The sequence below is a fragment of the Mus caroli genome, unplaced genomic scaffold, assembly GCF_978045245.1.
Source record: "Mus caroli unplaced genomic scaffold, Mus_caroli_1 scaffold_18, whole genome shotgun sequence".
In the NCBI taxonomy this organism is placed as follows: Eukaryota; Metazoa; Chordata; class Mammalia; order Rodentia; family Muridae; genus Mus; species Mus caroli.
Window position 1 is genome coordinate 29,447,907 of NW_028227273.1, and position 18,088 is coordinate 29,465,994.

At 41.8% G+C, this 18,088-nt stretch overlaps 1 protein-coding gene and 1 pseudogene across 5 annotated transcripts in view; both read left to right on the plus strand.

Annotated features, from left to right (window-relative positions):
* Tmem232 (transmembrane protein 232) overlaps window positions 1-18,088 on the plus strand; it is a 251,427-nt gene that overhangs the window by 23,117 nt on the left and 210,222 nt on the right. For 3 of the 5 annotated variants that reach the window (XM_021149603.2, XM_085832954.1, XM_021149604.2), the window contains 2 exons: window positions 649-753; window positions 17,710-17,844. In XM_021149603.2, the coding sequence (XP_021005262.1) occupies window positions 17,726-17,844 (119 nt within the window). In that variant the 5' untranslated portion in view covers window positions 649-753; window positions 17,710-17,725. Of the gene's footprint in view, window positions 1-648; window positions 754-8,364; window positions 8,443-17,709; window positions 17,845-18,088 lie in introns of those variants that run through there. The other 2 variants (XM_085832955.1, XM_021149609.2) reach the window with 2 other exon arrangements.
* Window positions 4,480-5,007, plus strand: LOC110312293 (large ribosomal subunit protein eL18 pseudogene; annotated as a pseudogene).

Consider the following 18,088-nt stretch of genomic DNA (forward strand, 5'->3'; position numbering starts at 1 on the left):
CACTGAAGGGTCACTAATAATTTTAAATAGATAGATAAATAAAAAAAAAAACTACTGTATTTCTTCTTTTAGAATTTTGTGATTGTATACTGTGCGTACTGATTACACATGTACTCATCCCTCCAAGTCGCCCAGTAATAATTTTTCCACTTGGGATACCGGGGCCCAGCAACTGGACATTGTAACCCCCACTTCTTTCTGAAGCAACGGATACATCTAGAAATTAAGCCACTGGCACAATGTCAAGAGACATAGGCTGGTGTGGGGCCAGGATTAAAGTAAGGTGCTGGCTTGTGCAATGCACAGGTATACACCATGCCACAGAGGAGCCCGAGTGGGAGCCCCCGGGCACAAGGAGAGAAGCAGAGAGGAAAGAGACAGTGGCTAGCAGACAGACCTTCTTTGTAGGGGTTGGCAGGGTCAGTACTGTGGAAGGAGCAGGTTAAGATCAGAATGGGATGGCTGGTGGACTCATGTGTCTGGAGCCCATTGTTATTTCTTTCCTCTGTCTTAGAGGACAGATATTAATTTTAATTATCCCATTTTTCTAGGCATTTGAATATATTTAAGAGTAAATATCATTTGATGTGAAAATCACATCTTTGTAAATTAGAATCTAAAATCATGCTTTTCTTTTGTCTACTTCAGATAAACATCTTCAAGATAAGGTCTTGGGAGCTACTGGAGCCGGTGCAGCCACCTTGCAGGACAGAAGAGAGAATATAGATGCGAATTCAGACCTTCCTCTACAGGGTAAGTCAAGGGCGCTGGAGGAAGAGCTGGGTCCAGGGGATAGGGAGATAGCTGACATCTTCAGGAGCTGTGGTTTTCAATGTTGTCTCACTATTCGAAGGGGTATTTTATTTACTTAAAAAGGAGATCAGTCCAATCTTAGATGAACTTCACTCAGTTAAAGTTCTATTTCCACTTAGGCCCAAAAGTTCAGGAACTTCCCCATATTTGAGGAGAATCAAAGGAAATTTAAAATTTACAGATCCTATTAACAGAAAAATCAGTTTTACGACATTGTCTCATTCAGAAAATAACCCAAAGGCTATTGCTTGGCAGAAAGTAAAAGGGAAATAAATCAATTTACATATTGTGTTGGGATTTCCACAAAGAATAAAAAAGGGGCTGGAGAGATGACTCAGTGGTTAAGAGCACTGACTGCTCTTTTGAAGGTCCTGAGTTCAAATCCCAGCAACCACATGGTGGCTCACAACCATCTGTAATGAGATCTGATGCCCTCTTCTGGAGTGTCTGAAGACAGCTACTTATGTATAATAATAAATAAATCTTACAAAGAAAAGCCTTTCACATATTTGAGAAACAACAACAAAACCACTGGTTTCATTTTGATTTTCTACATAGATTTGAAATTGTTGGGGTATCACTAGAAACTGACATCTGCCCCCCCATTATCACACGTCAGCACAAGGCCTGCCTGTTACTATCCTTAGAAGGAATAAAACGGTCCACACTCATACTGTAGGAAGCCTTGTTGCGAGGTTCTAGGTTCTATTTTCAACCAGATAGTGTATTAGAAGCTGTGGTGGTTTGAAGAAGAATGACCTCTCTAGGTTCATCTATCTGAACATTTAATCTCCAGTTGCTGCACCATTTAGGAAGGATTAGGAGGCATGGCCTTGTTGAAAGAGGTGTGTCACTGGGTTAGACTTTGAAGTTTCAAAAGCCTACACCAGGTCCAGCCTCTTTCTCTCTCTTTGCCTCCTGCAGTGGAAGAGATGTGAGCTCTCAGTTACTACTCTAGCGCCACGCCTGCTGCCATGCTCCCTGCCATGATGGTCACGGACTCACCCTGTAAAACCATAAGCAGGTCTCCAATCGGGTGCTTCATTTTATAAGTTGCCTTGGTCACAGTGTCTCTTCACAGCAATAGAACAGGCAGAGGTTGAATGGCCAACTTAACAATATCGGTTGGTTTGCTGTCATGTATATCCTGGACTTTTAACTATAAACCCATTTTGCTAATCTCTTCTAGTAGGTGTTTTCCAAACATTTATTCTACTTCTAAATACCAGGGAATTTGGATCAAAACCACAAAGTAACCTTCTGGATAAAAATATATATTCTATGTATGTATACGCTTCGATCAATCATACATCGTGGGGCGTAAAACCATGCCAGGAAGTCTGGTAAGGTTGAGCAGGTTGAGACCCGGAGACTCGGTGGGCACACACCTGAGGCTTAGGTGACTTCCTGTCAGACTCCTGACTTGGAACACGTGCCATGTCTCTCACATAAAAGAGATGTGACTACAGGTTACGTAGACTCAAGACAGAGCTCTCCATGCTAACGACATATCTAGAGGACTGGAGGGTGTAGCAGTAAGATTTCTTTCCCAGACATTCCTCCTTGCAAAAGGTATTTAATCGCAGGCCCACCCTGAGATGGGGGTATGGTTTTATGCATCCACTTCCCACCATAGCAATAAATGACTTAGAACTATCGACTGCCTCTTTTTTATCGAGATCCGCTGTGGGGAGCCACAGAGAAGGTCTTCACTTAGAGAGCTGAAGTCTAGTCTCCCCTAGAAGGCCTTTCTGCACTCTCAGCCACAACTGCCACCAATCCTGTCACCTTCAAGCCAAAGACTCTCCCTGTGGGACCAGCTGGATCTCCCCTCCCCTCCCTTCCCCTGCCCTCCCCTCCCCAGGCTAGATCCAGCCCTCAGGCCTCTTTGTTCTCAGCTCTTCCATGACTCCCAGTGGTGCCTGGCCTGCGTGTCCAAGGATCTGAGAACCCCACAGCCCTGGCCTCTTCTAATGCCCGGGGTCCCCTAAGACCCTAAGACAGCTCTGGCCTTCCCACAGCTCAGACTGAGTTTCCCTGTCCTCCCTCCCCCCACCCCCCCCTGCTCCCAGCTGTGCCTAGGCACTTCCCTAGGGCCCAGCACCCGCTCCTACCTAAGGGGTAAGCTTAGTCAAACTCCCCTAGTCCAGCCTCCCTAAGCAGCCATGCCCAGCGGCAGAGCAGACAGGGACCCACAGTCCTATAGTAGTGCATCATCTATTTAATGGATGCCAGACTTCATACATACATATACATACATACATACATACATATGCTCACACATATATACATACATACACGCATGCATACATACATACACACATACATTTAAAGTATTTCACCTTATTGAATCTATACACAACTCTTGCTATTATCCATTTTACAAGTAAACTGAACTGTGAATGATGTTGGAAAGAGGGACAGAGAAACCAGGCCCCCAGGCTCCTTGGTACCTTTCTGCTTTCCTGATCCTCCTACTGAGGACTGCATAGGGGACAGAAATCTTTATGCTTTATGTCTTTATGCTCCTTTACACTCCCCTCAGGTCTCCAGTTCTTCTTCTTCTTCTTTTTTTTTTTTTTTTTAAATATTTTTTACTAGGTATTTTCCTCATTTACATTTCCAATGCTATCCCAAAAGTCCCCCATACCCCCCCCTACCCACCCACTCCCACTTTTTGGCCCTGGTGTTCCCCTGTACTGGGTCATATAAAGTTTGCAAGTCCAATGGGCCTCTAGGTCTCCAGTTCTTACAGGGACCACTGGGAGTCCTACTCATGGTCCAGATCCAGTCTTCAGAATAATTGCCCATGCCTGGGAAACTGCCAGGCTCAAAGCCTTTTTTAGCCAACGAGGGTCATTCCCTACTGTCATTCCCTACTATGCCGAGCTGCTGCAAGCCCTTCCCGAGTCCTCTGCCGGGCTCTGGGCTCTCGCAGAGGCCAGGTGGTGGTGCCAGACCCTGCACAGTTTGAAGCTCCCCTTGTCTCTTCCAGCTTCCCTTGCCTCTTCCAGCTTCCCTTGCCCCTTTTATCCCCGCCCCCACCCCCTCTCTCTAGGTTAGCCCTTGCACTCTCCTGTCTTCAAGACAAAGCAGATCAGCTGAGTTGCTTTCGAAAACTCCCTAGGTGAATCTGTTTTCTCTCTTTCACCTTTCCCTAAAGTCTGGTGTCCCGTGGAGGCCTGACTATGGGAACTATGATAATGCAGTTGTGTTCACTTTTAGCCTAAGTGTGTTAGGTGGAATTATTATTTAGATAACAGGAGCTAGCTACCTGTGTTTCATCACTTAGTTTAAATGCAGAAGAAAATAGATCTGACTCCGAGTATGGCGACGACTTTAGATACTACTCTGAAGGAGGAGGCAAGCGTGGGGTGGGAGAAAACACTCCTTAAACTTACATCCAATAAAGAATGCAATGAGACAATATACAAAGTAAATGAGGAAATACTAAGAGAACGCACAGCTGATTATGAGATGGGGCAGGATCTTTCACAGATACCTCACCAAATATATAAAATATACATATTTTATATAAAATAATATATACAATAAATAATATATTTATGTATTATGTTTTATCTCATATATATATGAATTATGTTTTATCTCATATATATATGAGATAAAACATAATTCTGGACCTGACAGGCAGGAGGCACCATCATGGGTGTTGAGATTCACCACAACAGTTGGTTCCAGGACATCTACCATCAGCTGCTGGCCAAGCTGTACAGCTTCCTGGCCAGATGAACCAATTCCACCTCCCATCAAGTTGCAGTGAAAAGATTATTTAGGATAATCTTTTCCTAATCAGCCAGCCCTGTCTCTGTCCCAGAAGTCTGAAGGACAAAGCTTCCTAGCTGAAAGAAGAGAACAGCTGTGGTTGTGGGGGTGGCCACAGATGATGTGCAGATTCTGGAAGCCCCGAAACGGAAGCTGTATGCACTGTGGGTGAGCAGCTGCACCCAAAGCCGCAGTCTCGAGGCTGTGGGTAAGAGCCTCACCTCTGACCAGCTGGGCCTGGAGTCTCCCAAGGGCTGTGGCACTGTCGTCCTGTTTGTCCTCCAAAGGGCTGAGAGGTATATTTTGGCAAGGCTCCGGGAACTTCACACCATACCCAATGTCCACTCCAAGGGCTGAAAGTTTGAGCATTCTAGAGGCCAAAGGGACAGCCATGGCTACAAAAACTAACTCTGGATCTTACTGTTACTAAAAAGAGAACTTTGGATATTGAAAAACAAACAAACAAAGAATGAATTTACTAAATATTCATCAGAATGGCCAACACTCAGACGCTGACAACGTAAAAATGGATGAGACTATGAGCAATAAGGACTCTCATCAGTTGATTAGGGAAAAAAATGGTACAGTCACACTGATGACAACTTAGAAGCTTCCTGGAAAGCAAAACACATCATACACTTACAATCCCGCAGTCATACACTTTGGTATTTACCTATAGATGAGTTCCAAATGAAAGTCCAGAGAAAAACCTGAACACATGGGCTGATCATAGCCTTTTTTTTAAGTACACAATGTTGGGAGCCACAAAGATGTCCTTCAGTAGATAAATAGAAAAGGCAGCTTGTACATCTGTGTAATAGAAGATTAGCCAGCGCTGAAAAAGGAAAGCGCTATTAGACGCTGTGAAATGGCAAGTAAGAACTTCGGCTGAATGTTATTAATTGAAAGAAGCAAATCTTCAAAGACTACGCTGTGTGATTCCAGGTGGACAAGGCAGAATCTCAGAGAGCAAACATCTCAGATGTAGAGGTGAAGGGTGAGAGAGAATGGACGAGCAAGCTGAGCAGAGAGGGCTGGCAACCGAGTAGAAATGGATTTTGTGTACAGTGGTAGACAGCAATCACCAGACTCGTGACCTGAGTGCCACTGGCAGGCTGATCGACTACGATGCGATGCATCATTGTGGACTCCTGTTGTAACTAATACTCTTCTTTACAGGGATGTGGATAGAGGGGTGGGCTGTACCAGTAATGGAAGGAGGATCTGTATCGCGCCACGCACACTCCAGTGAAGTCTGCTTGACAGGCTGAGAAGCCTGGGAGCACTCATGAGGCAAAGAGTTTCACGGAAACTCACCTCCTGGAGCTTTGGCGTTCTCATAACCCATATACTCATACCCTATTCCCGTGTTAGTCTGGTGTATGGATCCACGTGCTCTCTTTTAGTATTGTCTTATTATAAGTGCCTTTTAAGATTGAATTCTGACATAGCTAAGCCTTTGCCAGTGTTCCAACATCCTAGAAAGCCCTTGAGCTGACCATGGACTTGGAATTCAGTAAGAATGTTGCCTATTCAGTGACATTCAGAATTGCCTCTGGTATTACACTATCACTTAGAATAAAAGCCAAGTTGCTCCCATATACAGGAATTTACAATGGTTTGGGAAGTAGATCAGGCTGCGGTTTTAGAGTATTGCATTATTCATGAGAAGGTTAGCTAGAGCAGAACTCCCTAATTAGAACCATGACTTGGATGTGAAAGTCCTTGCCCTAGGAGTGTAAAGACCTCACACCTGGCTTCTAAGACTATAGCTGACCTTAGATAAGGGCTGACTTTGTCTCAGTTGTTTTATTGCCTAGTTCCTGCCAGTCCTTGTGTTTACATTTCTCTGTTTTGTGTAAGAGTCAGTAAGCATCCAGTAACCTCATTTGTACCTTGCTGATGTGTCACCTAGGTTCCCTATTTTCTTCCTTATAAAAAGTTTGATGCTCAATTTGACAAATTACATTCAGATTCTACACAATCTTGCGTGTTGGTCTGTCTGTCATTCGCCAACTCTTTGCCCACCTGCGACCAGAGACCCGTTCCACACAGACAAAGGGACCCAGAGGGTCTGCAGCAGTATCTTTCTCAGTTTTGTTGTGAACTTAAAACCGCTCTCAAAATATAAAATCATTATTAAATAGGAACCCCACATGTGCACACAGAGCAAATATTATGAATTGAAACATTCACCTTCTCAATGTGACAAATGACCTTCACAGTTCCATCAAGATTATTAACTGAATGGCTCTTAGTGCCCTGTAGTTACTAAGCTTGGTCATGTCCGTGTGGATCTTCCAGCTAGGTTAACTGAAGTGTGAAGGTCTATCCTAAATGAAAAATCAAAACCTACTTAAAAAAATTTTTTTTTATCTATTTACATTCCAGACATTGCTCCAACTCTCTCTCAGTTCCCCCCCAGTTTCTCATCCCATTCGTTCTCCTCCCATGCCTCCTAGAGGGTGCTCCCCCTCTTCCCCTCCCCTACCAGGCACCCTCCTTTCCTAGGGCCTCAAGTTTCATAAGGATTAGGCATATCTTCTCCCACTGAGGTCAAACCAGGCAGTCCTCTGCTGTATGGGTGCCAGGGCTCAAGAGCAGCCTGTGGGTGCTCCTGGATTGGTGGCTCAGTAATTGGGAGCTCCCAGAGGTCCCAATTAGTTGACACTGTTGGTCTTCCTATGGGATTGTCCTTCCCTTCAGTTTCTTCTATCCTTCCCCCAATTCAACCATAGGTGTCCCTGACTTCAGTCTAGTGGTTGTGTGTAAGTATCTGCTTCTGTCTCAGTCAGTTGATGGTAAGGGCTCTCAGAGGACAGCCATGCTAGGTTCCTGTCTGTAAGCGCACCATAGCATCAGTAATAGTGTTGGGCCTTGGGGACCCCCACCCCCCACCCCATGAGATGGATCTCAAGTAGGGCTGGTCACTGGACCATTTTTCCTTTAGTCTCTTCTCCATTTTTGCCCCTGTAATTCAGGAACAGGAACAGTTCTGAGTCAGGAATTTTGACTGTGGATTGATGACCCTGTCCCTCCACTTGAAGCTCTGTCTATCTACTGGAGGTGGCCTCGTCGAGTTCCCTCTCCCCATTGTTGGGCACTTTGGCTAAGGTCACCTCCATTGAGTCTGGAAAGTCTCTTATCTCCTGGGTCTCTGGGACTTTCTAGAGGGTTCTTCCATCTCCCACCCCCAAAGGCTGCACATTTCCATTCATTCTCCGGGCCTTCTGGGCTTCTCTCCTGTCCTTCCTTTCCCCCACCTGATCCTGTTCCCCATTTGCCCTCCCTCTCTCCTCTCCCACTCAGATCCTCCCTTCCTCCCTCCTTCCCTCCCTCCCTCCCCTCCTTCCCTTTCTCAGCCTCTCATGATTATTTTGTTCTCTTTTTTAAGTGGGATTGAAGCATCCTCCCTTGGGCCTAACTGCTTGTTAAATCAAAACCTACTTTTAATAAGGGTTCTTAATTGCTTTAACCTCCCTTCTAGCCCACCACCCACCAGAGGTAGTAGAAAGGAAAGGTTATTAAGGCAGAGGAGGATATGGACCTGTTTAGAAATAGTTCTTTGGAGTGAATCCAATCTGTGTTGTCAGGATATCCACAGTTCAGTTCACCTGAATCATCAGAGTCAGCTCGATCCACTCGCAAACATTATTCACAAATCAGCAATGGCAGGTTGCCCCAGAAGCCACCGGAACACTACCAAGAGTTCTTTAGTGTGCTTCTCTCTATGAGGTCATGGCAAGCAATGACCAGCAACAAATGCCAAGGTAAACCAATGCCATACAGCATAGTCAGCGAAGACTAAAGTCAGCAAAGCCCAGTGATGACCAGCAAAAAATGGTAAGGCATACCGATAGCACACAGTATCGATCACCCTCTGTCTCTTGGGTTATTTATACACTTTCCGAACATCACATGTTCTCTCTAGGAGAACATTTCATGTTCCTTTTCCAGGCAGCTTCCAGGGAAAAAAAAGTGTCTGTTCTCAGCAAAACATCCTCTTATAAGACAGTTTCCAGGAAAACATCACACGATGCAACTGAGTCTCCAAAGAAACCAGAAATTTCCACTTCATATCCCCCTTTCTGTTTAAAAAAATTGTCCTTTTATCTAACAATATCAAGTTACACACAATAGAAACAATGGTAAGAATCATAAAACTAGAACTTTATATCACACCTTAAACAAATGGCTTATATACAATATAGTCAAACAATAGTCTAACAAAAACAACCTTAAGTTTCTATCAATATACAATAATTAAGCAAAACAACTTAAGATCCTAGATGATAACAGTTATAACTCATCCAACGACCAAAACCATCCACCCCAACTTAAGATATTACGACTGCAGTCGTCTTATATAATTACTTCCTGATGAGTTGGGACAAAGAAATCCTGTTTGGGCACCAAAGGTGGTGGTGGTGGGGAAACGGTTAGTTAAAAAAACAAAAAACAAAAAACAAAAAACGTTAGCTATAGCATTTATTGTCCAGTTTCTTCATTATCTAGTCTCAGTGTTGTCTGTCCAGTCTCAGTGTTGTCTGACCAGTCTGTGTTGCCTGTTCATTTATGCATTGTCTGTCAGTTTCTGTGTGATCGATCATTTGGGATAGCCTTTTTGAAATTGATTTGCACATGTATTTTGGAGAATCAGAACTGAGACAGTCTGCATAAAGTGAATCACCTGGGCTATTTGCTTGTGAAGACATTCATGTCTCAGCTCATAAGAGTGATCAATCAGGTCTCTGGTCAGATATAATCTTTGTAAGTTTTGTTGGTAACCATGTTTTTAAAAAAGATTTATTTACTTTATGTATATGTGTACACTGTGGCTGTCTTCAGACACACACCAGAAGAGGGCATCGGATCCCACTACAGATGGCTGTGAGCCACCATGTCGTTGCTTGGAACAGAACTCAGGAATTCTGGGAGAGCAGTCAGTGCTCTAAACTGCTGAGCCATCTCTCCAGCCCCTGGAAACCATATTTTTTTCATTCCTTGTAGATAGATAAGCAAAACCGTGTCCCCATCTTAAAACAATTTCAGGTTTCTGTTCTAATGTCAACACAGCCTTACAGTATATTGGTTGGCCCAGTTTCTCAGTTTTCTGATAACTCAGTGACTCTCAGCTGCTGTTGTTCCTTTTTCAACAACATTAAGCAAATTGAGAGTTAATAACACATTATTTAGTCTGTCCCTGAGTGGGGGTTTACTCTTCCTTTTTGTTTAATAAGCATCTCTTTTAAGATATGATTGACTCTTCCTATAACTGCTTTCCTGTGGGGCTGTGTGGTATACTAGTGACATGTTTTATATTGTAATATGTAAAGAATTGTTTCATCTTATTGGATACATATGCAAGAATACTGTCAGTTTTAATTTGTGCAGGTATCCCCATAATTGCCATTATTTCCGATAGAAGTATAATTACACAATCAGTCTTTTGGGAACTAAAAGTAGGGGAAACCCTGAGTACATGTTTTCCAATTCTGCAAAGTGGAAAACATCCATCTGCCAGATGTCATTTCTTTTGGAATCCCCTAGGATTACTACCATCATCAGGTAACAGAGTTTAGTTGTATAGAGAACATGTAAGACATTTAAAGTTACTTCTTTGGCTTGTTGCCAAGTGATGGAAAAGTTTTCCATTAACATGATGTTTCTCATAATAATTTTATTATGTTTCTCATAATAATGAGGCTTCTAACATTTCCTATGAGTAACTGGTCAAATTACTCATTTCCTTGAGCTAATGGGCTGGGCAAACCCGTATGAAACCAAATATGAGTAATATAATGGATAGTTTTGACTCTAATGGTTTGTTGCAATTGTCTAAATAACAAAGTTAATTCTGAGTTATCAGGTACAAATTCAGCAGTCTCTATATGCAAAACAACTCTTTCTGCATATAAAGAACCAATAATTATATTAAGAGATTCAAGATAATCTAATAATACTACAAGGATTGCATACAATTCTAATTTTTGAAGTGATGTATATGGACTTTTGATCACCTCGCTTATTTTATCTGATTTATAACCTGACACCTCTATCTTGTTTGCATCTGTATAGAATGTTGGCGCCTCTGGAATTGGTGTTCTCTTTACAATGCATGGGAGGGTTCAATTAGTTCTTTTTATAAACTCTGTACATTTGCTTTTTGAATATTTATTGATTTCACCCAAGTAATTACTACAAGCTCTTTGCCAATCTTCATTGATCACCCATAATGACATAATCTCAGCATTTGTAAGAGGTATTACAATTTTGGCCAGATCTGTTTGTGATAATTGACATGTTATTCTACCTTTTATAATTAATTCAGAAATATTTTCTGTATATGTCTTCAATTTTTACTTAGTTTACAAGCTAAGAAAATCCATTCCATAAAACTATCTTCTCTTTGCATATTGAGCCCAGTAGGAGAATGAATTGAAGGCAAAATGACCAAAATACAAGCAAGTTTAGGACCAATTCAATCCAATTCAATCCTGTATCTTGCAGCCTTTGTTCTACAACAATTAATTCTTTTTCCTTCAGCTGTCAGACATCTTGGACTCTTTAAATTCAAATCTCCTCGTAACGTTTGAAACAAATTACCTAATTCATAAGTACTTAATCCATTTGTAGACCTCAGCCAGTTAATATCTCCCATAAATTTTTGAAAATCATTAAGAGTTTGCAATTGGTCTCTATGGATCTGCACTTTTTGTGATTGACTTTTTTGTTGACTGATTTTATAGCCCCCCAAATTAAGTGAATCTTCTCTTTGTATTTTTTTTTTCTTTCCCGGAGCAATCTGTAATGCCCAGCATGGCAGAATTCTTTGTGTTACCTTAAACATATTTTCAAAAATGTCTGTTTCAGAATCAGCCAACAGAATGTTATCCATATAATGGATAAACGATAGCTTGAGGGAATTGCTTTTGAATGATTTCTAATGGTTGTTGCACATGACATAAAGTTGGACTATTTAACATTTCCTGTGGAAATACCTTCCAGTGGTATCTCTTTAGTGGGTGACTATTATTCAAAGTAGGTTCTGAGAAACCAACCCTTTTTCTATTCTGCTCACGTAAGGGTATTGTGAAAAAGCAATCTTTCAAATCAATTATTATTATAGGCCATGATCTCTGTAACAAAGATGGTAAAGGAAGTCCAGGCTGTACATGACCCATTGAATTACCTTACTAACTGCACTTAAATCTGTTATTATCCTCCATTTTCCTGCTCTCTCTCTCTCTCTCTCTCTCTCTCTCTCTCTCTCTTTCAACAAACAGGGGAATCCCATGGGCTGGTAGACTCTTCTGTATGCTGAGCCTCCAGCTGCTCTTATACCAGTTACCCAAATGTCTGTGATTTTTCTTCCGTTATGGGCCACTGCTCTTGCCATACAGGTCTGTTTGATAACCATTTAGGGGCAAGGCTGATGGTATGTCATCAGTGGCCCCTTTTATAAGTTTGGAAACTGAATCCATGTGACTTTGAGTAATAGCCACGTCTTGTAGTTATTCACAATCATCCATATCAATACCTTTCCCAGGAGCATCTTCCATATAACCCCTAAATTTCCTCATTTGCTGTCTCTGGAATCACAGGAATATTAATGTGAGTTCCCCATTGCTGTAAAAGACCCCTTTCCCATAAATTTATGGGTATATCAGTCCCATAACATTTCAATTTCCCTGTTAGCTCTTTTGGTTCCACACAGGTAATTCACTGGACACATTTGTCTTATTTGTAATAATTTACCAATTCCTATAAGTTGTGTGTAAACATTCTGAAGTGGCCAATCTGGATTCCATAATTTTTGGGAAAGTATACCAATATCAGCTCCTGCGTCCACCAAGTCTAATGTTGACACCATTCATTTGTACCATTAATTCAGGTCTGTGATTGTTAACCATTGTTTTTGAGAAGACACAGTACTCCCCAAAACCCTAGTCCTTTCTTCTGGAGCAGCCTTGCCTGTGATGTAAGGACTCAACAACAGTTGAGCAATACTATCCCCTGTATCAATTTGCATCTCCTTTTTTACCCATGCCATGAATTTTATTTCTTCCTTGCTATCCTCATCTACTATACCTGATACACTATAAATCCTTGAGAAGTTAATCCACTTCTTCCCAAGATGATTCCCAATGCCCCTGAAGGTAAGGGGCCATACACACCAGTGGGTAATTTGTAACAGTCAACTTTTAGGGATAATGTAAGAAGGGTATCTGTACCCAGCTCCAAAGCTGCCCTTTCTTCTGTAGCATGTATAAGATAAAAAATGCTCAGTTTTGATTTTCTTGCCCCCCTTGGTATAACCTGGCTTACCAAAGGAAGGTGGCTTATTTTGTTTGCTGCAGGGCCTCGAGCTGACAGGCCCCTTGGTTTGTTTCCTACAAGTGTTTGTGGGTTTGATCATCCACACAGTCAGCCAAGACCAGATCAACCAAATTGTAGGACCAAAGTCACCAGCTTTCATTTTTAAAAACATGTTTGTTCAGTTCTTTGCTTGTCTCATTCCAAAAGGAGGACTTACCACTGCTGGTGTCTTACACAAGCTTAATTTTAACGACTTTTCTAAAAAGAAAGGCAGTCTCTCTCAGTTTTAGATGGTTCACTGCTAACTTTACTTGTATACAAAATTCTTTTTGTTATTTTGAGCTTTTTTAAAAATATTAGATTTATTTTATTTGTGTGTTGTCGGAACACGGTCTAAGAATGAAGTTGTGCAAGAAGAATTCTGAGTGCCTGTGAGAAAATTCCAAGAAAACCAGACAAGAAGAGTCTTGTGACCTCAGTTTCTTCAAAACCAAGGGATTGTTCTCGGAAAGTGCCTTCTTGCCCATTCCAGGTGTAGCAGATAGGAGTGGGCTTATTTCAGATTATGCATTTCAGCTGGCTATTGTTACGTGGTTATATGCCTCTATGGAAAAGCATGTTTTGCCACATGCGGCTTGTCCTTGTGACTGTACACTTAGATATACGTGTAACTCATATGTCTCCTCCTAATCCCCAGAGCACAAACTGTCTGACGCTGTAAATAAAGTTGGCTGTAGCATGAAAGACGTTAGTCCGCCTCATTTATTGGCTCCATTCTCTCAGGTTTTACCATCTCTAGAGTGGAGACACCTTGTGTGTGTGTGTGTGTGTGTGTGTGTGTGCATATGGAGGTCAGAGGAAAACTTCCAAGAACTGAGTCTCTCTTTGTACCACGTAGGGCCTGAGTTGGGTCCTCAGTTCTCCAGGCTGGGCCGCAAGCATCCACACCCTCTGAGTCATCCCACGGCTCCAGTAATTCTACCTCTAACTAGCTGTAGGCTAATATTATAACATAGGCTAGCAACTGACAGCGTTAGCAGTCTGTACACTTATCAGGCGGCACTGACAAAGCCTACTAGATTTATTTGCTCTATGACTGTGCTCCTCACTTTACACTGATGCTAAACACAGTGAAGTATGGTATCATTGGAAAGTGCCTTGCAAGCTAATGTTTGCGCTGCAGAATCAACCACTCACAAGAACCCAGCTCTGAGGTAAGCCTCAGCTGCTGCTGTCAGAAAGGAGTGTGGTTTTAGTCTTAGGAACAGAGTGGCGCATTAAGAGGCACTAGAAGGATTTAAAGTTCCTTCTGTTTTTGTTTTTGTTTTTTTTTTAGAACTTGTCAGCACTTGCCTGTTTTTTTTTTTTTTAAAGATTTATTTTATTTATATGAATACACTGTCGCTGTCATCAGACACACCAGAAGAGGGCAACAGATCCCATTACAGATGGTTGTGAGCCACCATGTGGTTGCTGGGAATTGAACTCAGGACCTCTGCAAGAGGTCAGTGCTCTTAACCACTGAGCCATCTCTCTAGCCTTTCTGGTGACTTTTTAAACTTAGTGCTTTCTTTCAAAACTCTTTTAGTTTTGAACTCCCTCTTTTTAATTTTAAATCGAGGTTGCACTTAAGGAGTAATATTCATTTCTCCCTTGCATAGTGTGTATTCAGAAAGAACATACTTTTGTCTCGGAAGTTTAAACATATCAAGCTCGATAGGATTCACCTGTATAAGAGAGCAGGAGGTAGCGCTGTGCAAAGCACTGGGTTTCATCCCCAGTGTCACTGATGCCAGGCTGGTGACACACGGCTGCAATCCCAGCCCTGGGGAGGTCGAGAAAGTAGGGTCAGAAGTTCAAGGTTATCTTCAACTACATAATGAATTAAAGTCCAGCCTGGGCTACAAAGGACCCTAAATCATTAAAACTAAAAAATGTTTGAGAAGGGAAATTTTTCTTGGTTTCATATCTTAGAAAACATGCCGGCATTGTTTGCTTTATGACTCTTGCCATGGTCGTAAATGAGTTAGTTACCTTTTCTTGACAGAAATAGTCCAGTGAGGCTTACTTGTCATGAGTAAGTTAGAACAAATTTATCAAAATTCTCGTTGAATTTTGCTTTGCTAGTAATGCTAAAACGAGAAAAGAACTGTGAACAGTAAAATCATTGAAAGTATTAAAACGTGTTTTTGTTTAAAAAAAAAAAAAAACAACAACTAATCTCAAAATACCACACAATGCAACAGTGTCGCAGTATTGAAAATGCAGTATCAACAGAAGCACTGGTAATTCCTCTACCAATGCCTTCAAATTTGTAGCGTTACTGAGAATTTAATAAAAATGTTGTAGAACACGACTGACCCTGCTTACCCGGTTTATAAACTGGTGCTAGCTGTATCCTGTTTCCAGTGTTAGCAAGGGATAATCAGAAATGGAGAGGCATCATCTGCAGGTCTTTCTCTTCCACCTGGGCAAGACTGTTCTCTGTGGTGAAGTAGTTCTCTTGCACCAAGAGCAAGGCAGTTATCTGATAGGATGGCCAGAGATGTGAGGGACCTAGAGTTTAGTTTTCTGCTCTAAACCAAGTAGGCACCAGCTTCTGAAAGCTTAAAAGCATAAATTATCAAAACCCCGTGGAAAGCTCTGGTCAATAAGCCCAAAAAATAGCACAAAGACCCCAGCCTTCAAACAGCATTCTCCCCAGTGCCCTGTGGTTTTGGTATATACAACATTCCATGAACATACCAGCTCTTAGAGCTTCCTGGGGTTCATGCCTTCTTTTGAAGATATCATTACATAGATTACTTGGACATATCATGTATCACCAATTTTATACCATGTTAATCTTGTCAACTTTGTGCCATTTATTAGATTAGATCAGACAATGTCTTCTGCTTATGTCTGCTGCTAGGCTGTCTGTGAAAATCATATTCTTGTTGATATGAATTTGAAGGTATTTATTTATTTATTTTCTGGTTGTCTTTTAAGGTGGAAATGCCCACCCCCCCCCTTTTTTCTTCTGCAGCTGTTAAATAAGACGTACCCTTAAGATGTTACTTCTGCTTGGAGTAGCTAGCGTTCTACACCAAGTGGAAACTCATTCAGCGTGGTATCAGTCTCAAAGGGCACCACAAGCCTGCTGAGTCACGGTTTTGCTTCAGCATTCTGATAGGTGTGGATGATCGGGAGTGAGCCTTGCCACAGTATAGCGACAGCGAGGAAGCCCACACTTTTACAAAAGTTCATGGAGCCATTTCCTGCCAGATACTGACTGTCCTATCACCCCGCCCCCACTCCCGCACCGCTTCCCATTCGCCCCAGTTCTGCGCTGTGCCTCCATCTCTAATTTGGCTCTGCGAATCCAAACAAACCGCAGGCAAAGATGATGGCCCTGGAGGGTGGGAATAGGTGAGCTCTAGTCTCCGAGCTCCTTATAGGCCAACCTAAAGCTGGTCGCACTCCTCAACTAAAGGACACATTTTTAAATTAAACACCACTTTCTTACAATCTCTCCCTTTGTGACTTTCTCCCGGTACAGTTCGGAGACTGGTGTCTGTCCACTCTCTCTCCCTGTTAGACCCTGAGAACATTCTTCTGGTTTATAATTGTCTATGGTTTTGGAAACAATTCCTTCAGTTACCGCATTTGGGTGTACTTTATGTATTCTGTCAAACTGTTAAATAAAACAAAGGGCTAGCTTTTGACTTAGCTCTCTTGGGAATAAAAAATAACAATCCAGTATAAACATGATCAATCTGTTTCTTTAGTAATTTTTGCATTAAATGTCCTCATAGACATGCATGGCATGCCCTGGTTTTGTTTATATACTAAAAAAAAAAATGCACTGACAGTTTTCAAAAGGAAATAAAGGATGGGTTCTTGCGACAGCTAAGAAAGCATAACCCAAACGGTCAAAAGACAAGAAATGCAAAAAGATATTGATAAATTGTCTGAAAGAAACTCAGTAAGCACAATGGTCACCAGCATTTAATGAAAGCCTTCTGTATGCCAGCCTCCGTTCTGAACAACTCACATATATTCCATGCTATGCCCTTCTCAGAGGCATTCAGGATGAAGCCACTCTGCTCATTGTGAAGAATCAGGCACAGAGCAGTGACGCAGACCCACTGGCCCACTGAAGCTCATTGTCCTAGCCAGCTGCTCTGTTCTTGCAGTGTTAGGTCTAAGTCAGGGTTTCATTGCTGTGAAGTGACACTATGACTAAGGCAACTCTTAAAGGAAAACATTGAACTAGAACGGGCTTACAGTTTCAGAGATTTAGTCCATCATAGTCACGGAGGGAAGCACGGCAGTGAGCAAGCAGACATGATGCTGGAGAAGGAGCTGAGAGTTCTACATCTGCAGGCAGCAGGAAGGGACAGTGACTCTGGGCCAGGCTTGATTGAGCTCCTGAGACATCAAAGCCCGCCCCCTAGTGACACACTTCCTCCAACAAGGCCACACCCACTCCGACGAGGCCACACCTCCTAATAGTGCCACTCACTCCCTATGGGCCTATGGGGGCTATTTTTACACAAACCACCACACAGTGGTTTTGCAAATAAAGCAAGCTATAATAAAGACTCCAAGTCATGTGATTGGTTATGCTCGTATGGTGACAGAATATGAAACACATGGGTTGGGCTTACTGTTAGGTTTGATTCCCGCAAGCCAGTTAAATTATTCCCCAGTAAGCCTGATTTTCTCCTTGATACATTTGATAAGTTTTGCATGTGGCTTATTATTACGTATTGCGTTGGTGTTCTGAGAAGAGTTACAATTTCCCTTTAGGTTTTGATCTGTAACTATGAAAGCTTATAAGCCACCTGTGGTCAATAAGTTTGGAGTAATATCTTCCACTTATCACGAAGAACTCCTGAAATCTATTTTTGAAAGTTCAAACAGAAGAAAGAGTCAAAAACCAAAGTAAGTCTGTGATTTTCTGCCTCTTCGTGGGTGTTCTGATTCACTATAGATGGTCTTAAAAATTAAAAAAAAAAAAGTGAAATTATGAAAAAAAAACCCAACTGCAGTTTTGTAACCGGAGATGAAGAATATAAAAGCTCAATATTTTTAATTAGTTTATTATATTATCAGTTATTGCAAAGAGTTTTGATTTATATTTTACTTGAAATAAATGTTTTCTATGTTTTTTTTGTATAATTTAAAC